The following is a 26126-nucleotide window of genomic DNA, read 5'->3' as shown; positions in this document are numbered from 1 at the left end:
GACTTTGGAAGGGTTACAAGCAATCTCATGAACTGGCCTGACAGAATACTTTTGCACTACTTTAAGAATGCTATTGACCCAGAAGTTAAAAAAGCATGCAACATCAGAGGAATACCAGAGACTTTACAGGATTGGTATGCCATGTCCCTTAGGCTGGACAGAAAAATCAACCAATGCGGAAAAGCCCCCTCTGAGGGCCCTCCTAAGACAACGGTGGCCAGACGGCCTCTGACCAGACCTGCTGAAGCTGCTCTTACCCAACCCACAAGGATTCTAAAGTGCTATCGATAGTAGCCAGGCTCGTCATAGGACAGCTGACTGTCTGGCTCCTGTACCTGTTCCACAACTGAGGCCTAGTACAGCTTCCAGGGATCAAAGGATTCCACAGAAGCCTCCAGACACTAGCTGGTTTACTAAACATGCTGTAGAAGGTCTTCTCCACACAGAAGGGAGAAAGGAACTTCTGGCCCAAGAAATCCTCCCCGAAGAGGCAGATGAAGATGAGGACCCCATGGTGAATGCTGCCATTCCCCCTTTTACAGTTAAGGTGAAGATGGTGGTGCCTGAGATGGGGGAGGCAGGGGAGGTAGAAGCAGTAATAGATACTGGGTATTCCAGATGCCTTATTGGCCTCCCCCTCATTGAACAATTAGGAATAAAGTCTAAAGCCCTGAAATGCCCAATCAGGCTTGAACAAGTAGATGGAACTTTAATTGGAGGAGTCCGAGCCACCCAAATTACAGAGTTAATCAAACTAGAGATGGGCAGACACCGTGAGCTCATACATTTTGTAGTGGCTTCAAAAATGTCAGAATCTATAATATTGGGACTTGCTTTGCTGGATAAATAGGCCCCCTACCATCAAGTGGAAAGACGGATGCCGAAAAATCTTAATTGGGTTTGGCCTGCTGCCCCCCTTCCTCCCACACAGAAACTGCCACCCAACAGGAATCCACAACCAGAAGCAGCAGCCACTGCTTCAGTCTCTCCTCCAGGTGAGCCCCAAGTCCCTAAAGAATACAGGGACTTGGCTGAAGTTTTTAGTGAAGAGTGCAACATTTTAACCCCCACCCATCAAGCCACTAATTGTGCCATCGAGTTAGAACCCGGGGCAAAACTGCCAAAACCAAAGATGTATTCCATGACACCAGTCGAAATGACTGAGTTGAGAAAATACATTGATACCAATTTGGACAGGGGTTTCATTGAACCTGCCAAATCTGGCAGCCCCAGTACCGTTTAAAGTGGTTGTTGCCAACCGGTGGCCCATGGAAATTTTTTGGTGAGCCACAGAAGAAATGGCTCCCAAAAGCAATTAATCTGGGCCGTGCAGTTCTTGCACCTCCTGACTCTCCAAGTGACCCCAGAGTCAGGCCCCTGAGATGCACACGCCAACCAGCTCCTACACCCGGCAGCAGCGGCAACAGCAGTCCCCTCCCCCAGTGCCTGCTGTCAGCTCTTCCCCATTAGTTCTCTAGCTTTGAATTGCTCCCAGCTATCTCTCTTTCCTCCCCCCCCACCCACTTGCAGGCAGGAAAGGAAAGGGAGATGGAGCCGTGCACAGCTCTCCCTTTTTCCAGCCCTTGCTGCCTCTCCCAACATGGAAGCCTCGGAAACACAGGCAAAGCTGCCACAGCGGTAGTGTCCTAAGTTGCCTTAGCATGCTCGGTTAGTTAAGAATCGCTCTACCCAGAGAAGGAAATGGTGCTGGAGGAGGAGGCAGTAGTGGAGAACAAAGCAACTCAGGGCGCTACCGCTCTGGTGGCTTTGCCTGCGTTTCCAAGGCTTCAATGTTGGGAAGAGGCAGCAAGGGCTGGAAAAGGGGAGAGCTGTGCAGGGCTCCGTCTCCCTTTCCTTTCCTGTAGGCGGGCGAGGGAGGGAGGAAAGAGAGAAAGCCAGGAGCAATTCAAAGCTAGAAAACTAATGGGGAGAGCTGACAGTGGGCGCTGGGGGAGGGGACTGTTGTTGCCGCCGCTGCTGTGTGTGGGAGCATGCATCTCAGGGACCTGAGCCGGGAGGCACGGGAACTGCAAGTGGGAGCATTTGATGATTTTGAAGAACTCCTGGAACACGGTAGATTGGCGTTTTGTAGGTCTCTGTGAAAGAGTGAGCTTTGTTTCGTCTCCTTTCCTCCCTTGGTAATGCAAGAGATGCTTTCTCTCCACCACCACCCAAATCACTGGCTGTGGCTGGGTTTGACAGCAAAGTGCTAAAGCGAGCGAAGTGCCCCCAGGGACATCTTTCCTTGCCTGTCTCCAGATGACGCTGGAAGAGCCCCCCCAGCTTTTCCTTGGCTGCAGATCTGAGCCTCTCAATCCTCCCCCCGGGATCTGAAAGGAGTTCCCACTTTGTCCCCCTCCCCTCCCCCAATTAATCACCAAGAGTGGCAGTCCTTCTACAGGCAGATGCGGGCCCCCCAAAAAAATTTTATGATGTTCTAAACCACAACACACACTGCTAAGAAGCCCCTGAAGTAGCCAGGAGGGGCTGCCGCCGGAACGTTTGTTAATTGAGCATTTATTTTGTTTAATTAAATAAGCTGTGTGTGTGTGTATGTGTATAAAAATTTATATTTAACATAAAAAAATTATATTAAATATATTAGCTTTAAAAAAAATTCGTATTAGTGGTCCTTGGGATTTAAAAGTATGAGTTTGATGGTCCCTGAGATCCAAAAGGTTGGCAACCCCTGGTTTAAAGAAAAAAAAAGACGGCGGCTGTTAGGAATGATAGTCACCTAACAGTTGAGTTGGTAATATAAAGAAAAACCAGGATAGTCATTTAATACTGTTGTATCTTTAAGAGAATGCTGTAATTGTGATTGGCTAAGGTTCCTCCAACGGCCATAAGATGGAGCAAGAAACCTGGTTTGTTTCCCTTTTGCCTTTTGCCTGATCATCATTCTGCTTGAATTGCTGTGAGTCTTGCAACTGTTCGCAAACCCCGTTTATTGAACTTCGTTTATGATACTGGTAAAGAAAAGGACTTATCCCTGGACTGATTGTTTTGAATACTAACTGCTTTAACTGTGTATGATTTGGACTGTTTGTTGGACTTTGTTTACCCATTTACTGGAAGTAAAACTTACATTTTACTATTCTGTGTGCTGGTTGTGTGTTATTCATCACCATTCTCACTATGTTTCCCTGAGTGCACTCATTTTCCTAATGGGAAATACCTCAACAGCAACTTGAGATTATGTGTGGACTTTGGGGGCATGAACGGTGTGTGCATAAAAATCATGTACCACCTCCCCCTCAATGAAGGACTTATTAAGTCACCTGTCTAAAGGCAAGATATTTATCAAGCTAGATCTGAGAGAAGACTATTACCAAGTTCGCATAAAGGAGGAAGATGAATGGAAAACTGCTTTCAACTGCCCTCTGGGTAATTTCTAATTCCGAGTCATACCTTTTGGACTCCAGCCCCCCCCCCCCCGTGGTATTTATGCAACTAATCAATGAAGTGTTACATCCACACCTGTACAAAAGGGTCCTTGTCTACCTGAATGACATTCTTATATTCAGCGAAACCATTGGTCAGGCAAGTACTGAAATTTTTTTTAGCCCCCAAGTTATATGTAAAGCTGTCAAAATGACATAACATAAAGAGTCATTGGATTATCTGGGCTATCTAACCAGTGGATTGAGATGGACCCTGGAAAAGTGAAGGCGGTGCTAGACTGGCAACCCCCCCAAAACACATAAACAACTTCAAAGCTTCTGGGGTTTTGCAAATTTCTATAGATAATTTATTCCTTCATTTGCCGAGGTCGCCCTTCCTTTAGTAGAGTTACTGAAAACTGGGCCTTCCCCGACCAAACCAAAACCCAATCAACTTGGACAATGAACTGTCAGAAATCTTTTGAAACATTAAAACACCTATTTGCCGCTGAGCCTATCCTCCAGCATCTGGATCCGACCAAACCATTTAAGCTGATGCTAGTGTTGTGGCTGTCGCAGCAATTCTTCTCCAGAAGAACTCTCAAGACCAGCTAATCTTGTGCTTATATGTCCAAAAAGTTGACAGACACAGAGCATAGGTGGGCGGTTTGGGAAAAAGAGGTGTTTGCTGTGCGATGGGCTTTACTATCTTGGAGGCATTTCCTGGAAGGAGTGAAGAAGCCTTTCGAGGTGTGGACTGACCATAAGAACCTTGATGCTCTAAAAACACCTCAGAAGCTATCGCCTAAACAAGTCCGCTGAGCTCAATACTTCAAGAGATTCAACTTTAACATGAAATATATCTCAGGAGAGAAAAATATATTGGTGGATACACTGTTGAGAAAACTCCAATTTGACAGTCACTGGGAGGAGGTAGTGCAAACTATGACATCAGAAGCCCAACCTGCAGGCCAAGTAACCACCCAAGCCCAAGCCAAATGCAGCTCCAGATGCCTAGAAGACAAACTGACAGCCGAGTTGAAAGCAGCACTTTTAACCGATCCATGGTTTGTTCAACATCAACCCGATTTGACAATGAATGAAGGATTGGCTTGGAAAGGAACCAAGATTTATGTACCCAATATCCTAAGACTGATGGTACTGAAACGTAGCCATGACTTGTGGTTGGGGGGACACTTTGGGTTCTTAAAAACCCTACATTTAGTCAGAAGACAGTTCTGGTGGCCAAAAATGAAAAGTGATGTCGAGGACTATGTGAAAAGCTGCTCAATTTGTGCCACGATGACACACAGAACTGGAAAAACCCCTGGCCTCCTTCAACAACTAGCTGAACCAACAAAGAAGAAATTGTGATGGACTTTATCGTAGAGTTACCAGAGAGTGGAGGAAGTACTGTGATTTGGACTGTTATCGACTTATTCTCTAAGCAAGCCCACTTTACATCATGTAACGGACTACCTTCAGCTAAGAAACTTGCAAAACTATTAGTGAAGCATATTTATAGGCTCCACAGAGTAGCTCATAGGATTTTTGAAGTCCATTGGGTCATCCCAAGGGCTTTCCTCAGCGTTCCATCCTGTGTGCAATGGTGCCACAGAAAGAGCGAACGCCATGGTGAAACAATACATTAGATGCTATGTAAATTATCAACAGGAGAACTGGGCAGAACTATTACCATTTGTAGAAGTTGCTTACAATAATGCAGTATACAGCAGCATATTCTTGACTCCATTCCAAATCCACTCTGGCATGGATTTTGTCTCTATGCCGGAATTACCTAGGGAATCCTCAACATCCATGTCTTTTAACAGAGTGGATGGTATCATTAAAGAAAGGTTTAGAGGATATGAAAAAAGCTTTAGCTGAAGCTGCTGAGAAATATAAAAAACAGGCAGACAAACATAGATCCCTCCAACCACCATTTAAAGTAGGGGACAAAGTGTTTTTGTCAACTAAATATCTCAAGTTGAAACTTCCTAGTAGAAAGTTGGGCCCTAAATTATTGGGTCTATTCCCTATATCTAAGATAATCAATCCAGTGACAATCCAATTAAGTCTCCCTCAGCTGTTGGGGAAAGTACACCCAGTGTTCCACAGTAGTTTGTTGAAGCCTGCTGTAGGGTCAAATCTAAGGCCAATACCAGCAGCTCCCCCCAAACCTCTGATTATACAGGGTGAGACACATTATGAAATAAAGAAAATCCTCAATTCTAGATTACACTGAGGACGATTACAATATTTGGTGCTATGGAAAGGCTACCCTTTGTCAGAAGCTACTTGGGTGAAAAGTTGGGATATACATGCAGATAGATTGGTTAACCAATTCTATGAAAAATTCCCTGACAAGCCAAAGGGTCCCCTTGGAGGGGGGAGAGGGGGTTAAGGGCATTGTGTTCACCCCCGTTTGTGTTTTTCCCCTCCTACTGGATCCCATTCCCACCCCACCAGTCATCATGTTAGCGAGGCCAGTGTCAGCCCTGGCCAGGTCAGGCCAATATTTTGGGGTGGAGAACAGGTCGTGCTCCTCCCTGAGTGACCAAGGCATGCCCAGCACCAAGAAGGGCCAGAAGAAGCACCCACAAGATCTAGCAAGAGATGAGGCACTGGAGAATCAGCCTCGGACGCTTCTCCATCCCCTGCTGTCACCCTTACCTTCTCAGGCCAGGCAAGGAGTGACGGGAGGGGAGGAGAGGGGAGGGGAGGGGAAAGGGGTAGGGCCAGCCCATGGTGGGATCAGCCAGTTCTCCGAACTGCAGAAGAAGTCTACCAGTTCAGCAGGGAGCCACAGCAGAGGGGTCAAAGTGCCACATGTGGCTCCAGAGTCACATGTTGCCAACCCCGGCTTATAAGAATACCCTATTCTCTGTGATCTACATAGAGCTACTATGTTTGAGCAGAAAACCTGTCTAGTCAGGACTTGAGTTCTTCTTACCTCAGACCTGTTTTCGCACCTCCAAAAGTCCATAAATAGTTTCTTGCAATTCCTCTTTCCCTGCCTGAAAAACCTGGATTAGTTATTTCTGGAGGCAGATGGTGCATTGGGGCCACCCAAAAATTCTCAGGACTTTCCTAGGGATGTCCTAGAGATCTGCATGAAAATTAAAGTCTCCAAAAACTTACATTCTTCTCTAGGTGCAGCTCCAGCAAAGAAGCAGTGATATAAGCTGTTAGAGAGAGGTCATCATCCACACCACCCTGTGGACATAGAGAAGAAGCCAGCAAGAGAAGTCACAAGGGCCCTTTTCCTGACACCTTGATTCACATGGTTCACCTTGATTCACAGGGGTATATTTCCTACACTACTGCCTCAGATCATATGGTTCCTACCTTCAGGGCATTGTTAAAGAGCCTCCCCACACTTTCAAAGCAGCCACTGGAAAGTTGATGTTTCCTCAACCAGTCCACAGCATTCTGAATATGCCTTTCATCCACATAGATGTAGCGCTTTGCCTGGCCAAAAGCCTTGGCCACAAATGCAGTCAGCCTGGGCAGCAGAAAAGAGGGGGGGGGGAGAAAATACTGAAGAAGTAGCAGCACCTTCAACTTCTCCATAGTCACCTGCTCATGATCTTGCAGCTGCCATCTGGTCACCTGAGAGTTATGACAAATAGCCAGAGAAAAGTAGATGAATGATAGTAGATGGATGAAAGGGCAGGCCCAGAAAGTGTCCTCCTAATAATATATATATATATTTTTTGGGGGCGGGGGGGGAGGGGGGGGAGATCGTGCTGCTTCTGTTTGAGGAAGGCATAGTAGCCCTGCTGGCAACTCCAAAAGTATTTCCTCCTGTCATTTGGTGAATTTATGGGAGAGAACATTCTGAGAAAAATGGCTGTTCTGCTCAAGTCCCTTACCAAGTATTTCCCTCTTCATCACGTTTTCCAAAGGCACTATAGGAGCCATCATTGTGTTTATAAAGCAGCTGCCGTTGATATCCTGCAGAATAAGGAGGAAAGAATGCTCTCAGGTCTATCTTGATCCTATGTGACTCTGCTGGCGCTCTTCAATTTCAACCCAAAAGCATCATCTTCAGACATAAAAATAACTTCCCAGATATAAAAATGCAGAAAGCATTTAACATTCACTAAAAATGACTGGTATAAGGAGGGATGGTCATGGGATGGCAGGTTAGGTCCTGACTTAATCTGGTCCTTAGATGCCACCTGGTACTTGCAAAGCCTGGACTCCCCCAGAAGACCTTCCAAATAAGAGACAGACCCAACTCACCACTCTTCATGTGCTCTATTGCCTGATTCCTTAATTCCGGAGTCACCTGATTGGTTTCTTCCAAGTATTGGAGTACAACGATGTTGGGAACAAACTTGACCATATTCTGCTCACCACAGCCAAAGGGCATCTGAAGCAGTTGGCCTATATTTTCTAGCGCAGCTCCCATAATGTCTCCTGAATATTAACAAAATAGAAGGAGCAAATATGAAAGATCTGCCTTCCTTCAAATCCAGAAAACTTTTCTCTTCCTCCTAGAAACTGAAACACTACATTCAGGAAAGTTCTTGCAAACTGAATTGTAAAACAATTGGCCAGGCAGGCATGGGCCCAATACATGACATCATGGAGCACTTGCTGAGATGCTGTTCCTCAGTAAGCCAGCCCATGGCAGATGCATGGCTAGGATGCTTTTAAAACCTGTCTTTGTCTGGCAATCAAGGCTGCCCAACTTTCACCTGCATAGGAGAGTACAATGCACATGCAGCATTCCGTTTTCAATGCTTCTCCTTTCAAATATCTACAAAACATGTGATGGTCAAGCACTAAGCCTGCTGCCATGTCTGCTCTCTCTTTGCAAAAGAAGACATCTTTCTCACCAATGACAGATACAGTGGCCCGCCCAGAATCCTGCACAACTGCTTCTGGCATTGTTAGGAAAACTTCTTCGGATGCTGGTTCTCCTGGAGGGAGTACATGTGTGAATAAAAATGCAGAATTAGAATAGCTACAAAAATGTAGTTGTGATAAATTTCACTGCATACAACATTTTGCAAGCACCCAGAACATTTCTTTTCTATCAAACAAGTGGTTGGTTGTGCAGGACAGAATCATCTCATTTTTCCAATAGGAACATGAGCATGAGAGGTAGCACTGATAGCTGGCCTGCATAAAGACCGGAGCAGGAAGAACACACATTTCTGAAGTTCTCCCAGCTAAAGAACACACTGCCTTTCCCCCCGTAGCTCCTTCCATCTGTCCTATATCAGGTAGACATATCATTGTGTTGCCTTCTTATAGCAGAGCTGGTTCTCAGAGAAACAGGCTGATCTTCTCTGTGGACTCACCACAAATACAGTAACACTAAACAAGAGATGCAGCTCAGCCATACCTGAAGAGCATAGGAAAGTGTTCTGGGCTTTTTCTTCAAGGACACCTTCTGGCTGTGGAAAGAAAAACGAATTATGTGTTGTTTGATGGTGTGTTTTTGGAGAACTTTCTTAATGCCAAGCCTGTGACTGGGCAAAGAAGAGCAGCCATTCACCTGGATGTAGCCTTGAAAACACTGCAAGATTCAAAAGTATTGACACTGAAGAAAATAATCCCAGTATCACCCATTTTTACAAAATCATTTCTGGGTTTATAGGAGAAAGAGAAGAAGAATCTGGAGTGAAGTCAAGAGGAAGAGCCTAGAGCAGACCTGGGTAATTTACAGCTTCAGGCCACAGCTGTAAATGTTCGGGGAGTGAGAGAAAACCTCTAGTTTGGTTCAGCTCTGTAGAATCGCCGTGTGCTCTATCAGTTAGCTGGTGGCCATGGGAGGACAAGAAGAGAAAATACTTTTCTTCATCTGTGCAGTGCTCACCCCTCACCTGGAGCAGCCTGTCTTAGGCCCGGTACTCTTCAATATCTTCATAAACAACTTAGATGAGGGAATAGAAGGGGAATGCACTCATTTCCCACCTTTAATCCCATTGTTGGTATGTTAAAATCTTAAGATGGCAAATCTTCATAAATGACTTAGATGAGGGAATAGAAGGGGAACTTACCAAATTTGCAGATGATACTAAGCTGGAAGGAATAGCTAATGCCTAGAAGATAGTCTCATGATCCAGATGGATCTTGACAGACTTGAACACTGGGCCCTATCTAACAAAATGAAATTCAATGTAGAGAAAAGTGAAGTCCTACACTTAGGCAAGAAAAACCAAAAGTACACATATAGACTGGGTGAAACCAGGCTTAATAACAGTAACTACGAGAGGGATCTTGGAGTCTTAGTGGACAACCAGCTAAATATGAGCCAGCAGTGTGCAGCGGCAGCCAAAAAAGTCAATGCAATCATATGTTGGATAATGGATGGAAACTGAACAAGGAGAGATTTAACCTGGAAATAAGGATAAATTTTCTGACAGTGAGAACAATCAGCCAATGGAATAGTTTGCCTTTGGAAGTTGTGAGAGCTTCATCATTTGAGACTTTCAAGAAGAGATTGGACTGTCATCTGTCAGAAATGGTGTAGGATCTCCTGCTTGGTTGAGGGGGAGGTTGGACTAGATGACCTACAAGGTCCCTTCCAACTCTGTTAATCTGAATAACATGTGAGGGGACCTCGGCTTGGCCACCCACCATCACCTCAGTTGAAGCAGAACTTTGTGGGTGAATGGGTAGACCATAGTCTGGAGCTATTGGTTTGGCCCTCCACAACAGTCCCAAGTTAATTGCCCATCCTGGCCAAGAGTCTTTACATAGCCACAAAACGATTTAAGTCTAACCTTTCTTGAATTCTGCTGACTCTTAACTTACACAAAGATAATGCTAAGCATTAAGTTGATTACTGAGCATAGGCATGTTAGTAATGAATAAGTTTAATTGGAACTTCACGTATGGTTCTCATCTTTTATCCCCACCTTTGTGATATTGATTGGTGCTTGAACTAGAGTTTGATTGATGTCTTCACTGACCTTGACAAGTAAAGATTTGATAACTGTGTCTGACTGGCCATGCGTGGGAGTGACAGAGATCTTGTTGCCACACAATGCTTGGGTCTCCTCAGCCTCACTTCTTACTGAGATGTTCACATGCCCTACAAGAAGACAAAAGCAATACAGAACAACTAGTTCCAGACTTTCAGCCATCAGTTTAGTGTGAACAACAATGGCTGCTTCCTTTTTGTCCAAAACCCATTCTACAATTTACCACCACCATTAATAGATGCTGCAAATACAATGCCAAGGTCACCTCTGCATCTGCCCATCAATGGAGTTGGATACAGATCTGAGTGCAGAGGGGCTGAATGACTCTTGAACAGACAGAGATATGGGCTATGTTCATGAATCTGTCCTCAGTCCTGGTTCCACTTCAACATTAACAGATGTTTCAACGTGACAAAATGTTAGTTAGAAAGTTAGAAAGCTGACCCACCCACCTGTCCCGCCAAAGTTTCACTGTAACTTCTGCTGAGTGCTCCTGATCTTAAGAACTAAAAGGATGCCAATTCAATACAGTCTTACCCAGCTGGGTAGCTGTCACATTCCAGGAGAAGACCTTGGCTTCCTCAGCACACAAGCAGGTGGTGAACAGGCAGTCAGGACAGGGCTTCACCTCCACTTCCTCAGAGTCTAGCAGGGTTGTTCTCACCTGAATGAGACACGAAGGATGAGACACAAGATGAACTATGCATCTGGGCCTAGCGCGAAGGGCAACTATTCAGGGGAAGGCACAATGTGGGCACGTGAAGGAATACCAGCTGACCAGTGAGAGTGGCAGTGCCAGTGCCTGTCCTGCTGAGCTTACATATGCAGGATGGAATAATATGGTTATGTCCAGTAGAACTTCCAGAAAACTACTTTTTGCCAGCTCAAATTGGCAGGAACTCTCTGGAGAATTTTGCTTTGCAAACCTCTGAAAGTACTTCATCAACTTCATCCCCCCCCCCCCAATGGTTTGTGGGGAAGAAATTGGGGCTGGTAGGAATTTATCCTCTGTCAGGCACAGAAAGGAATACAATGCTTCTCTTTGCAGTCTTGGTCTCCATGTCTCAAGCTCATTGTGAATTTCCTCCTCCTAAATTTTGTAAGATTTCTGACTTGTCCTAAATGGGCTCTCACCTGGATACAGTCCTTGAGGAAGTTAAAGACTGTGACCTTTATCTGGAAAGTCTCTCCACGAATCACAGAATATGGCAGAGTCAGATCAGTGAAGAAGGGCTGGAAAACCCTGATTGTGGTTAATTGAGACAGGCCAAAGCCTATGTCTGCCAGACAGAATGCATTTGCGTTCCACTCCGTGATTGTGTCCGGAACAGTGACTGAGTGAACTGCTTTCCCTTCCTCGCTGCAAAACAGGAAGATAATTTTAGTGACCAGGTCATACCAGAGCAGGAGGCTGTGTCAGCAAAATCAGCTCCAATTGAATCAGAATATAACAGCAGTTGGTCAGATGGACCATGCAAGAAGCATAATTTATACTGTCTCTATTTAAAAAAATTTTAAAAAATTAAAATGTAAAGTGCTTACTTATATTATTGTTAATAGGCACAAACAAGGAAAAGAAAATAACCACAGTTATTATATTCCATTCAGAGAGTATCATTCTTCCTAATTTTTAAATAGAAGTTCTGACCCGGTGAAAGAACATTTTCATCTGTAGTTTTGCTGTATTGAAATAGCACTATTTTTAACATTAAATAATTATTGTCTTGCTATTAATAAATACATGCATTAAATATAACGATAAATTCAATTTTTAAATTCCAAAAATCCCATTACAATCAAAAATTGAGGATTATTAGTAATTAAAGAGAAACTGGGAGATTATGAGTTCTACCTGAAGCATGAAACCAACTGGGTGTCCATGGCAAGGGTGGGATTCAATTTTTTTAACAACCGGTTCTGTGGGCATGGCTTAGTTGGTTGTCATGGCTTAGTTGGCAGGTGTGGCTTGGTGGTCATGTGACTGGGTGGGCGTGGCTAGGTGGTCATGTGACTGGGTGGGCGCAGCTAGGTGGTCATGTGACTGGGTGGGCATGGCCAACTCGACATCACTTCTTTACCCTAATGACTGTTTTAACTATAAAAAAGATATACCAAAACAAAAGGTAGTTTATTATTTCATGCTTAAATAAGAATAAAAAAGGTACACAAAACTAGATTTTGTTACAACAAAGTTTTAAAATATTAATCAAAAACTATTACATAATACTTGACAAAAAACAATAAAACTGTTTCTCAACCGCCCTTTGGGTCAAATGCATGAATAAAGGAAAACCAAAGTTCTTCAGTGTTTGGAAAACAAAAGTTTTTAATTCCTTCTCGTGCAAGGACACCAAGAACACAGTCAAGCAATGAAAATAAAATCAGCTCTAAACTGAGTTTAACAGAACCCTGTATTTATAGAGACTTCCCATTATTACCCGATATTATTTGTTATTACCCTTCATTATCCAATCATAGTCATTGTAGTTAATCCCCATAGCTTAATTAATCCACCATTAGCTATATTCACATCAACATGTCCGCAACAAAATGGCTCCCCTTCAGTACACTCTTCGTGTGTTCCAGGATCTTTGCTGGTGCTTCGGAATTTCCACCCTTCCGGATTGATATCATCATCGGAGCCCTGTTGGTTGCTTGTGTTGCGTGGTCGCGACACTGTTATTTAAAGTATTGTCAAATTGCTTTTTTATTGGCACCCTCACTTACATTTTTCTTTAGTTTTACATGAGCATCATCAGCTGTGTGATGTTCTCTCAACCTCTTTTTTACTATAAGAACAGGGTCCCATTCTTGCAGAGATATGCCAATTAGATTAATAGTCAGTAGGTTAGTTACATTGGAAACAGGTGACTTCTGCTTCTGTACATATTATGTTCATTTGTGCTTTCTGCTTCTGCTGAACTGACAGCAATTGTTCTGACAATATTTTTGTTGTGGTTCACCGGCAGCAGGTGCAGATGGCTGAGGGCTCGGAGAGTGAAGACTCAGATGAGGGGCCTATATGTGATGCAGGGAGGGGGCCAGGACCATCAGGGAGTGGAATGCTGCCTTTGGAGATTGTGGAGGTTGGCAGCAGCTATGAAGAGGTCCCCAAGGAGCCCGTGCCCAGCGTGCGTGCATGCATGGCTGCTCAAAGGAAAGAGCAGCTGCAGTAGCATGGGAGACTCAGGAGTAAGGCTGCAAGGTAATGGCCCCTCCCTGAGGAGATAAAAGCCAGCTGAGAAACCGCAGTTCTTTGCAGAAAGCAAAGAAATTTTACACTTGAGCCTGGTGGACGTTAGGAATATCTGAGTTGGTGTTTGGAGACTCTTTGTGTTGGAATTATTGCTTAGTAAAGTTATCTGGTATTCTTGGCAGCCTTGCAAAACCTTGGCAAGGCTCTTTCTTATCAGAGCTAATTGGTTTGAAGCAGCCTTTTATCCATGAAGGAATGGGATTTGAAAAGAAACATTAAAAGGTTGTCTCGTGTTTGCTTCCTTGGACTGTAATCTTTAGCTTTTTTAATACTGTCAGGAATTGCATATTTCTCAGAATCTTTTAAAACATTTTCTATAAAATCTTGATAATCATTAATATTAATTTAGTAATTAAAAATTTCACCAAATGCAAGCAATTGTTCTTTCAGTTGCTTTCCATGGAATCACCACTTTTTCAATATTCCAGTAATCTGGCTACAAAAAATCGAGAAATTTTAATTTATCCATGTCTACCTGTTTTTAAATGTTCACAATTCATTAGTCTTTTCTTCAAATTAGTTACGATGCTTTCTAAAAGTCTTTCCCAAGAAGGTCCAACAAATCGATGATTTTGTACATATTTTATATTTTTGAAGGTTTCTGAAGTAATTAATCCATCAACTTTTTTTCATATGCACCCTTTTCCTTTCTAAGCATTTCAAATGATTTAATTGATCTTATCACAAGTTTTTCAGCCTTTATGATATCTACATTTCTTGCTTGCAGTGCATTGGAAAGAAGAGAAATTTCATTTAGAATATCATCAATGCCAAATCAGTCATAAAATATATATTTTCAAGACAGGCAGCCATATCTGAGTATTTTTTATTTGAATGGATATAGTGATGTAGCACTGGATAAGCACGCCACACAGCTAGGGTTGACCTTAAACTACAGGCAGCCCATCTTGGTTCAAAAACTCTACCAATTTTTATAATTTCAATTTCAAGTTGTTCGGATATTTTGTTAAGTTCAATTAGGTTCTTATTGGATTGATGAAAAATAGCATATGAATAAATATTTTAAAATGATTTACTTGCTATATTTTCTTAATAGAATCATCTAAAACAAGTTGAAGTGCAATGTTATGATGTTTGGAAAGTCTTTTGCTATTGTAGTGCTCACTCCAGATTTTCTCCCAAGCATAACACCGGCATGATCGGAGCAAAATCCTATTAAATTTTTCTCTAGTAAACCCAACATTATTTAAACTTTCCATAACTGAAGAACATATTGTCTCTGCATTGTGTTTTTCCAATTCAACTAGCTCAAGGAAAATTGTTGGTGAGAAAACTGAGTCCTCAACTTTTAAGTAAAGTATAAGAACTGGTTTGCAAGATATCATTGAGGCTTCATCAATAATCAAACATATTTTTCAAGTTTTTTCAACAATTTTAGTAAATAAATATTTTCTAATGCCTTTTGCAATGAAATCAATATTTTCACTGCAGTTTTATGTGAATGCAATCCTATTCTCAGATCATTTTTTATTTGCAATTCTATCTCATCTTCTATGTCTGAAAATGGTTTACATCTTTGTGCCAGACAGTAAACTATTAAATACTCTACAAGTAGTAGATAAATATTTTTCAGTCATCTTGTCCAGTCCTTTACTTATTACATCCAGCTCATATTGCTTTAACTTCTCTGTGCAAATGTTGTGAGCTTTAGATGAGAAACGCTCTTTCATTTTTTTTCTAAGAGATACTTGTTGCACCTCTTCACTCTTCCCTGCTGCCTCAACTTAGAAATGTTTCCATTCCTTTGCTATGTGAACACTTTTTTCTTTTGTTGTAATCTCAATTTTTTTTTGCAATACTTGAAACCTAACTTTTTTTTGGAAACTTCCAGTCCATCATATTTCTCCTTAAAGTTGGTGTACTGCTGCAATGTCCAGCAGTCAGGAAGATTACTTTCAATGTCCAACTCGGTTCTTTCAATAATTGATGTGTTGCTTTCCCCAAGTTGGAGTGTAATTGAGTGTTGCTTTCCCCAAGTTGGGGTGTAGTTGATGTGCTGCTTTCTACAAGTTGGAGTGGTTGTGGTTGTGGAACTTTTGGATCTTCCAATCCTTTTTCTGATCTTGTTTTCTTACTGAAGAAAGCAGCCAAACTCAGTTGCCTTTTCATCCTGTTACACTACTGCAAAAAAAAAAAAATACAACAATTTTGTAGTTTGGACTCAATTGTTGTAAGTTGAGTGGTGAAGGCTGGCAAGTGAAGAAAGCAGGCGAGGAGCAGAGATCAGTGATATTCAGTTACTTTTAAGAGTGTCTAACACTATAGTTAGTTTAAAAGATATTATGGAAGAGGAACAAATTTCACCAGACAAAACTGAGCTGAAAGTGGATTTGAAAATGACAATCTATAAAAAAGATGTTACACTATGTATATAAAAGAATGGCTGATATTTTCATAATTACAATTAATTAATTGAAAAATAAACACTTTAAATGAAATACAATTAACAAACCAAGGGAGTTTGTTATTTTGTGCCAGTATTGGCACAAAAATCTTTCCAAGCCAAGACTACTTTACATTAGCCCAGGTCTTACCTGGACCTAATGGAATGCTCTCTCTATAGCAGAGAGAGAGAAGCTAGGGGAAGCCATGTTTAGTCGCCTAAGTGACATCTTAAAAATGTACTGAAGCTTTTAACAGCCTTATGCAGATATTAAAAAAAGATATAGTACAAAATCATCTAAAAAGTTAGATTAAGAATGAAATTTATGGGCACCTTCACAGAGCAATACTGAATTCTTTTTCTGAAATTTATTCCTCAGTTTAAAAAACAGGAATATATGAATTAGGTTCAGTATTGGGCTCAGCTTGTACTCAAGTCAAGTAGCTATTCAAGAATTAATAGTGTCATGGTTAGAACAAATGGTAAAGCAACATATAGATTTAAAACCAGAAATATTTTTGTTGGTAAGCAGATAAATATAATGAAGGGAATACAATACATGTTTAATTTTACATGTGTTAACAGTGGCTAGAATTATATTTGCACAACTGTGGAGAAACAAAGAGATCCCTATAGATGAAAATGTAATTTAAAAAATATCACTATGTGCAGAAATGGGTAGATTAGAACACTTAAAATTAAGGAGAATTTGAATACTTCTTAACATGGGATATCAATGGCTAACGGAAACAGAAGTTAGAAATCTAAAAGTATAAAAGAAAAGACCAATTATTTAAGGAAAGTTCACTAAAATGGAGAAACAATTATGTACTCATTATTATTATATTATTGTCATTATCATTACACAAAATTAACTATACCCAACTGTAATATTATTGAATTTTTAATGCTTTTTTAAAAAATGTGATTAGAGATAAGAGGTAGAAATTAGGGGAAGAATGATCATTACTATGTATGAATTAAATACAAAGAGGGTTGATAATTATAAACATGTTGATATAATTAACAGAATTATAAATAAGCCAATACAAAGAGAAATGTAGTTAAAATTTTGTTACACTATTATTATTATTATTACATGTTGATACTTCTATTTGTTTTTCCTTTGCTTTTTCCTAATAGGAAAAAGCAAAGGAAAAACAAGTATCAACAAAATATTTAACAAAATAAGTTTTATTTGTTTATTTATTTATTAGTATATGTTTTGGCAGTGGCCTCCCATGGCGGGGCCAAGGTGCATTGGGTACGCGAGGGGAACATGCTTCACGTGCAAGCCAAGTGCAAGACCTGTGAGGGGCTGAGGAGAAAATGACCAGCTGCAACCAACTCAATAGCCACAAGCAAAAACAGGCAGTGGAGTAAGAGCATCTAGGTCCTCATCACGTGCCTCTCCCCCCCCCCCACCTCCGCCTGCTGCCACTACTGCTCATGCTGCTGGAACAGTAGAGTGGGTTTTGTAGCTGCAGAGTGCACCAACTGAGGAGACGGCAGGCTGCCAGTGCTGCTGGAAAACAACTGCCCCCTCACACAAAGGGTGGCGAGCATGCGATGGCTGACAGTTTCCTGCACCAGCTGCTCCATCCCCGGTGTCTCCTCATGGCGGCAGCACCTACATCCCACCTCCTGCGTCACCTCATCTCATCCTGTGGGATGAGCCTCTTGCCCACCGCCCCACCTGCCAGGCACCCCTGGATTCCCTCTCCAATACTGCCCGGTCCATATGAGTGACGTTGAGCTGGCCATACTCCCTGGGCCATGCCCAGTTGGCCATGACTACCCCGGGCATGCCCCCCACCTGGCCCCACAAGGACAACCACAATGCTGATCCAGCCCACAATGAAATTGAGTTTGAACTCCCGGTGCTAAAGGGAAACCTTTTCATAGGATTAAGTATTGCAGCTTCACCTTGTGAATTCAGGAGTCCAGGATCTCCTTAACTTCAAAATGTTTTTCTCCTCCCACCCATATGGGTGAAGGAAGCAGTCCAGTGATCACAATAGGGAGCTATGAAGGGGTTTAAATAGGCTTCAAGGAAACTGGGTGGATGCACAGGAACTTTGGCAGCCTTAATTCTACTGTCACTGGATTTATGATTCGAAAGCTGGGGAAGGGCCCCATGTACTTGGGACCTAGCTTCTTGCAGGGTTATCTTAACTGCAGGAATTTGGTAGACAGATGCACCTTATTCCTTATTCTAAACTTCTCTTGGGGCACTCTCTTCCAGTCAGCCTGTCTTTTCTGTGTTTCTCTTGCAGCATCTAGCATCTTACAAACTATTGGCCAGGTATTTTGTAGAGTCCTGATCCATTCAGCCAGTGATGCATTTGAAGGGGTCTGCTGAGGGAATTCTGGCATGGGCATGAAATACACACCGATAGCTACTTGGGTTTAACTGGTGCTGTTGTGTACAGAGTTATTGTACACTGATTTCAGTGAAAAATAGAAACTCAGCCCAATTGTCTTGCTGGTAGTTCACATAGTGTTAGGTCCCATAGATTTCTTTTGGGACACTGCTATTCTGGTGGGAGGGGGAGGCTTGGGGAGGCTTTCGCATGGGGTTTTTCCTTTATTTTTTTCTCTCTGTTTTTATGTACCTTTTGGGAAAATGGGAGGGGGGAAGAATGTGCCTGGAGCCATCTGTTCTCATCCATGCTGCCTTGAGAGTCCAGGAATGGGTTAAGCTCCTCCTTTTGATGTCATAGAGCAGAGTCTGCCATTATAAAAAGGCAGCCCCTGGCTGGCCCACCCATCTTTTGGCTCAGCTTCTTGTCTGAGAGCATAGTCTCTCAGAAGAAGTGCTTATAAAAAGCTGAAAGAAAGTTCAAATCACAGGAGACAGCTAATACTTGTAAGATCAGCTCCCGGGGATCCGGTGGAGCTGTCTCCAGGAGAGCGGGGATCCGCTCTCCTGCAGCGCCGAGGCTTCGGCACTGCCTCTCAAAGGGCTACGGACCCAGGGAGTGTTCACAGGAGCCTCCCACACAGCCCCGTCAATCGCGTGGCTTGTTGGTGCCGCCACTAGCCAAGCCACTTCACAGCTGACACCGAAGTCTCAGTATCACCACTTCTCAGCTGTTACACTGTTATTCAATTGCTCGGGGCCCGGTAAGCGCCTAAAGAGCGAAGGAGGTGGCGAGGCCATCTCAGAGCCACTCCATGTGGTGGGCAGCAATTTTGTTTTAGCCAGGTGGCCATTTTGTTTCGGGGAGAAAAGCTTCCCCAGGGCCTCACAGTTTTGTAACTTGCCTGGCCCAAAGCAACAGGCAGCACCCCAGTGGGGGAAGCTCACAGCTCACAGGGTATCTGCTCTGTTCGCAATATGGAGAGGGAAACCCCCCAGCCAGATTGGAAGACACACAAGACTCTCAAGCTTCTTTGAGGAAGAAGAAAAGACAAAGAGGCCTTTCTGCTAACAGAGAGGCTGCTGCAAAAATCAGAGCCAAGGCCCTAGCTTCCAGAAAGACTTCAAAATTGGAGCTTAGGGCTGAGAAGAGAAGGCATGCTGCACTTGAGAAGCAGTTTGCAATGACTTTGGCACAGATGCAGGCCCAGATTCAACAGGTTTCTCACTCTGGGGAGGTGCATGTTAGGCCTGAAGTTTCTTCCAAGGTGGGGTGAATCTGCTCCCAGTCACCTGTTAGCTTGGTCCCCAGAGAGAGTAGAGGAAGAACAGTTTCCCCAGGACCTAAGCAGATCAGGGCCTTCCTCTAGACAGGCTACCTGGGGGCCTGGCCCTTCCTTCCTCAGTGGTCAGGGGCTCAAGGGGGGCATAGGTCTAGGCCTGAAACAACCCCCACCCCCACAGCTGCAGGCCTACATCTTGAGGAGAAGACGCCCAAGGACCTTAGGGAAATGGTCTCTGTAGCCATAAGGCAGGGCCTAGCAGAAGGATTTAAACAATTCCGTCACCCACAAGGGAGACGCTTGCCCTTGTTACACCAGAGTTTTCCCCAAGGGGTCCCCCTTTCTCAGAAGGGTGTTGCCAGACAGCAGTTCTGTTTCCAGCCCTCCCATTCAGAGTGCGGGGGAAGGAAGAAGAGGAAGACTATTTCAAGGCCTCTGACCACAGTTGCTCTAGTCATTCTGAGGAAGAGGAAGGGGAACTCATAGACCCAAATATGTCTGAAGAAGAGGACTTCAGAGTTGATCATCCTCCCTCAGCAGGGGTTTTTAGGCCTTCCTTATTCAAGCCTTTGTTACACAAGGCTTTGGTCACTGCACAGCTAAGCTCTGAGGAGGTGATCCCAGAACCACAAGCAACCACATCTGGCCACACTGATTCATTGTTCTCTAAGCCAGTGGTGCATACAGAGGTTCTCCCTTCCCCACTAATTTTCTTTGATTTAGTGAAGGAACAGTGCACTTCTCCAGGGGCAGGGCCTCACTTGTCTGCTCACGACAGACAATTCTATAATGTGGGCCCATCCCTGGCCAATGCCCTGCTAGTGCCTTCAGTGGATGCTTTGGTGGTAACATTGTTTTCTTCCTCGGGCAGCCCCACTGAACCAGAGGATGTGCTCAAGGCAGAGGACAAACGGTCTGAGCAGACCCTCAAGCGCATTCACCAGGCAGTGGCTGGGGCAATTAGAGCATCAACGGCAGCCTCGGTTTTTACGAGATCTTCACTACGCTGGCTTCACCAACTTTGGTAGAGGCTCCCGGCCACTGAATTCAGAGCACACCAAGATCTCAATAAGATAATTGTGGCAGCGGAGTTTCTGACAGACGCCACTCTGAACTCAGCCAAGTTTGCTTCCAGGGCCATGGCTTCTTCAGTGGTGGCCAGGTGGCTACTTTGGCTGCGCAACTGGCAATCCGACTCCCGCTGTAAATGGAAGTTGGCATCGGCTTCGTGCACGGGTGATAAGCTATTTGGCAATGTCCTTGAACCATACTTGACAGAGACCAAGGAAGGTCCTCTCTTCAGCGGGGAAGAGGTCCGAGTATCACCCTGGGCCATATTTTTGCCCCTCGTCTTTCAGACCTAAAACCAGCTCTCGGTTCTCTAGAGGTCAGATGTCCTTTCCTGCTCGCCAAGAACAGCATCCTGAAGCTTCTGGCAGACAGCAACAGGGCCCCGGTAAACGGCCCCTTTGAGGGGGAAGAGATTGTTCAGATGCTCAAAATGAATGCCCCATCTGCCCCCCATCGGAGGCCATTTGGCTTTCTTTGCCTCCAGATTGGAGGAGTCTACATCAGACGCCTGGGTTCTTGAGACGGTGAGGTCGGGCCTCCAACTGGAGTTTCTCTCCCCATCTCTATGATGGTTTGTTCGCTGCCCCACCTCCAGGGACCGCTCTAAACGGACCCTTATGGAATTGGCAATCCAACATCTTGTCGACATACTGGTTCCTGAGGATCAACGAGGGCAAGGCTTCTATTCTCACCTCTTCATGATCCCAAAGGTTTCTGGGGGTGGTGAGCCATCTTGGACCTTAAATTCTTTAAACAAATTTATCCCATACAGGCGTTTTAAGATGCAGACCTTGCATTCTATCCTTGAGAGCGTTCGAGAGGGCGACTTCCTGTCCTCCATAGACCTCACGGAGGCTTACCTCTATATTCCTATCTGGCCTCATCATCACCAGTTTCTCCGTTTTTGTTACCAGAACGACCATTTCCAGTACCAGGCACTATCCTTCGGTCTCTCATCGGCCCCAAGGGTCTTCACGAAAGTCTTGGCAGCTTTGGCAGCTTCGCTTTGCACTATTCCAGTGAGGGTCCAGTGCTACCTGGATGACATACTCATCCTGTTGCAGTCAATCCACTCAGCTCATCACGACCTTCACATCACATTGCAAAGCCTACAAGACCACGGGTTCTCGATCAACCTAAGGAAAAGTCACCTTTTCCCGACGACCAGGTTGCTTCACCTCAAGGCGATTACAGATACATCACTCTGTGAGGTGTTTCTCTCCCCAGATCGAGGGGAGAGCCTTCACAGTTGCATCCTTCAAATTTGGAGTCAGAGCACGTTAATAAAAAAAAGAATAGTAAGGTGAAGTGGCAAGATTGAAAATAAACAGAGAAAAAACTAAGATTCTAGTGAAAAATATTACAGAGAAACAAAAAAGAGTTAATGAAGAGACTAGACATTCAGATTACCAAGAAAGTAAAATACTTAGGGATTCAGTTACCAGCAAGATGCGTGACAAGCAAGGAAGATAACTATTATAATCTGATACAACAAATTAAGATAGATCTGGAAAAATGGAAAAGTTTGCAACTGTCATTAATAGGAAAAATAGCTACAATTAAGATTAATATATTGCCTTGACTATTGTATTTGTTTCAAACAATTCTGATAAAATTGGAGAAAAAATATTTTCAGGATCTTAACAAAATAATAGTAAAATACATTTGGCCAGGGGAAAAAAGCAAGAATTAACTTTAAAATGTTGCAGGATGCAAGAACTAGAGGAGGTTTTGAATTACCAAATTGGGAATTATACTACCAAGCTGCGGTGTTAACGTGGATGAAAGAATGGATTGTACTGAGAAATACAAGATTACTGGCTATGGAGAGCATGATTTGCAATTGGGTTGGCATGCCTTCTTATGGTATGGGAAAAATAAGATTCATGGTTACTGTCATGCCCCTGGTGGAGACTGACTCTGAGGGAGAGGAGGAACAGCCAACAGGGAGTGGAAGTGTGGCTCTGGAGGTTGTGGAGGAAGCTGGGGAAGGGCAGAGGCCAGCTGAGCAGTCAGAGGAGGATCCAGGCCCATCCCCTCTCCATCCTAGGGCACACAGGGAGGAGAGGATAAGGGAGAGATGTGGTCTACTCAGGAGGAGAGGACCTTGATCCTCTTCATGGGCTGCAGCTGTGACAACTGAATAAGAGGTCGGACATGCATACGGGTGAACACTGGAAACAAAGTGTGAAAATATCTCTAGTTTATGGTTCCCCTCTGAGTTTGGCATCCTTCCCAGTGTGTGTTATCTGTGGACATCCTCCAGCCCTTATCTTGCCTGGTTTGTGTTGCTTTTTTCCTTCTTCCTGTAACTGTTTGTGTGGGAGTTTTTTGTCTTCCGTCAAGAATATTCTGAGCTTGGAAGCAAAGTGAAGGAATAAAAGGGGCTTCACCTGTTTTCTGTGACTGTGTTTGTTTTGTATCCTACCCTGGGTCATCACAGTTACTTTCAAAGACACTATATAAGAAATACTTTATTGTTAGTATGGGAGAAAATTAGAGTACAGCATTATTTGAAGATACCAATGCAATGGTACCAAGGCAATGGAAACACTCATTCATCCAAACAATATTAATATAGGAAACATTGTTAGTTATAAAGATATCTTGAATGAAAAAGGTGAGCTCAAAACCAAACAAGAATTGAATGAGCAAGGGATTGATATGATTTGGTATCCATATATAATCTAGATATGAAAAAGATGCTAAGTTATATGGTTTTTACAAAGAATTGACAGAATTGGATAAGATATTAACAGGAACAGAAGAAAGGTTGATTTAAAAACCTGTATAGCTATCTATTGAGTATCAAAATCGAAGAACAAGGAGGAGAGAATGATAGCATGGGCAAAAAAATTTGGTTATACAAGAACTAGATAAATGGCAGAAATTGTGGGATAGAAACTACAACTTAACAATGTCAACTGCATACAAAGAAAACTTGAAGATATTTTATTGCATATTTAATTATTCATGTATTAACTGCAGCTAGAATTGTTTTTGCACAAAACTGGAAAAGTGAAGAGATTCCTATTGATAAAAAATATTAGAATGTGCAGAAATGAATAGGTTAACACTTGCAATTAAAGAGAAGGAACAAACTGAATATTATATGATATAGGAATTATTTCATTGATGGCTAGAGAATAAATTTAGAAACAAAAGAAAATTAGTGAAATATAGAAAATATGGTAATAGAATTAAACATGTTAAGATGAGGATTGTTAGAATAATTAGATATAGCATGTATATCAGTATAAAGTTAAGAGTAGAGAATTAACACTTATGTAATGAATAAGGCTGTAAACTTTGTTATTGCACAAGATATTTGTACCCAGACGACACATTGTTTGATGGAAGATGGATTGTTTGTATTAAAAATAAAAAAAAAATTATATTTAAAAAATGGAAGGGGGTACAGGATCTCCATGCCAATGCCATTTAACCCACAATAGTCTATGCACAACCTAATGGATCGATCTTTCTTTTCCTTGAAGAGTATTGGGGCTGCAATTCACGACTTTGTCAGCTGAATAAAACCTCTGGCCAGGTTCTTGTCCACAAACACTGGGAGTTTCTCCAATTCCCTGGGTATCATCAAATACAACTTTGGTTTTGGCAGTCTGGCCCCAGGCAAAATTTCAATAGTGTAGTATGTGGGGATATGAGGCAGGAGCACATCAGATTCTCCCTCACTAAATAACTCAGTAAGTCACAATATTCACATATTGGGAAATGATGGTTCTGAGACTTTTTCTCCTTTAAGGCTATTGGCAGTTCCACTTTCATGTTCTTAACTACAGGCTCATGGTAGCTTTTCAATACTTTCAGTATTGCCCCTTGACTGGTTATTTTCTTTCGCATCTACCATCTAATTCCATCCCAGTTAATGGAGGGGTTCCACTTTCTCCACCATGCTAAGCCTAAGACCATAGCCTGTTCTCTATATGGATTCCTGCAATTAACTCCACAGGTTCAATCAAGTAGGTAGCTGGCACTCTGCTCGCAATTGAACCATCTAACTGGGGAAAGGTTATGGACTTTTTCAACTTTCTCAACCTCATCCCTAGCTTCTCTACCACTTGGGGGCTGACTAAGCATCTAGTACACCTCGAGCCCAATAGAGCCATTAAGATCCTTTTACTGCCTGAAGAAGCCACAGTCATGGGAACAGTGGTGCCATTTACCATTGGGTCATCTTCTCCCTCACTGTCACTCTAGCACATGACAGCTCCTGTCTTGGTAAGAGCTGGAGTTCTTTCCTCCTTGCTAGATGGTGGGATGGACTCCATGACTTATTTTCCCATGTGAGAGACCTCTTTTGGCTTTGGTAAGTTCTTCCCTCTCTTTGGTTGGTCCTGGGACAGACATTGGGCACAGAATGAGACACTTAGCTGTCTGGTGCCCTTTCTTGCCACAGTGGAAACATCCAGGTTTTGGCAAGGCTTTCCCACCTTGACAGAGGGCACTCCTCCCCCCCCAAAGTTCGGGACAGGCAGGTGTGGTATAACTCCTTATTCAGCCTCTCCTGAAGTGGGTAACCAGTAGGCACTCAGGTCAATCCCCTAGATAACTGGCTAGTCGATGGAAATCTTGGATGTATGCCATCACTGACTGTTTCCCCTGCTTCAGGGCATGGATGTGGGCCTCTGCATGACATGCTGCCAAGGGGTCCTTGAAGCGCTCTTGCAGGAATTGCATAAAGGTATCAAGGTCAATCAGCTCTAGAGCATCTTCATCATGCAGCAACACTGGCCATTCTGAGGCACCCACATCCAGGTTGGCAGCAATGTATTGTCTGGGCACATTCCTCTGTAGCATTCTATGTGGTGCCAAGCATGATCCAAGAAGTGGGCTAGGCAGTTTGGGCACCTATTGAAGCAAGCCATGAAGTGGGGTTGCTGGCATTCCTCATGGACCTAGTAAAATCCTTGAGGTGGGGCCCCAGCAGCTGCTGCTGGGGCTGGGACTGCTGGTTGAAGAGGAGGATGAGTAGCAAAGGTCACTGCAGAGGTGGTGGTGGTCCCGACGTTTGGGTAATGTCTCCAGGTGCTGGCCACAGCATGGACTTCTATTTCTCCAAACTTCTCTTTTAACTGCTCCATGGTTGGGATTGGGGTGATGGCCGGAAGCTTCCACTCAATGGGATCATCCCATTTGGCTGCCCATCAAGCCTTCCATTGATTCCTTTGCACAACATTGACCTGGGGGGTGATGGGTGGAGCTCCACAGCTTCTGCCGACTTCCTCACTCTCGCCAACCACCAGGTTTCAGACCCTGGAATGGGACTTCCCTCAGATATTTTTTGTCCAGTGTGGGTTGCTGCTCCAGCTTCTTGGTCTTCATTTTTGGACATTCCCCAACAGCTTGGGCACCCACTCCAACCTGGGAGATTGCCCGTGCTTCTCAAGCCAGACTTTTTC

The 26126-nt window shown here is 43.5% G+C and overlaps 1 protein-coding gene across 1 annotated transcript in view; it reads right to left on the bottom strand.

Moving 5' to 3' along the window:
- LOC113417219 (alpha-2-macroglobulin-like protein 1) overlaps positions 1–26126 on the bottom strand; it is a 144930-nt gene that overhangs the window by 22823 nt on the left and 95981 nt on the right. Inside the window, exons 16-24 of the mRNA XM_087957136.1 lie at positions 11462–11687; positions 10865–10991; positions 10316–10437; positions 8743–8794; positions 8231–8314; positions 7632–7808; positions 7259–7340; positions 6732–6888; positions 6525–6599 (exon numbers count right to left, since the gene is read on the bottom strand). Of these exons, the coding sequence (XP_087813262.1) occupies positions 6525–6599; positions 6732–6888; positions 7259–7340; positions 7632–7808; positions 8231–8314; positions 8743–8794; positions 10316–10437; positions 10865–10991; positions 11462–11687 (1102 nt within the window). The remainder of the gene's footprint in view (positions 1–6524; positions 6600–6731; positions 6889–7258; positions 7341–7631; positions 7809–8230; positions 8315–8742; positions 8795–10315; positions 10438–10864; positions 10992–11461; positions 11688–26126) is intronic.

Source organism: Notechis scutatus, chromosome 2 (assembly GCF_049901735.1).
Source record: "Notechis scutatus isolate UNSWTSFEM ecotype Mainland chromosome 2, rNotScu1.2, whole genome shotgun sequence".
In the NCBI taxonomy this organism is placed as follows: Eukaryota; Metazoa; Chordata; class Lepidosauria; order Squamata; family Elapidae; genus Notechis; species Notechis scutatus.
This window is presented reverse-complemented; position numbering and strand designations above follow the sequence as displayed.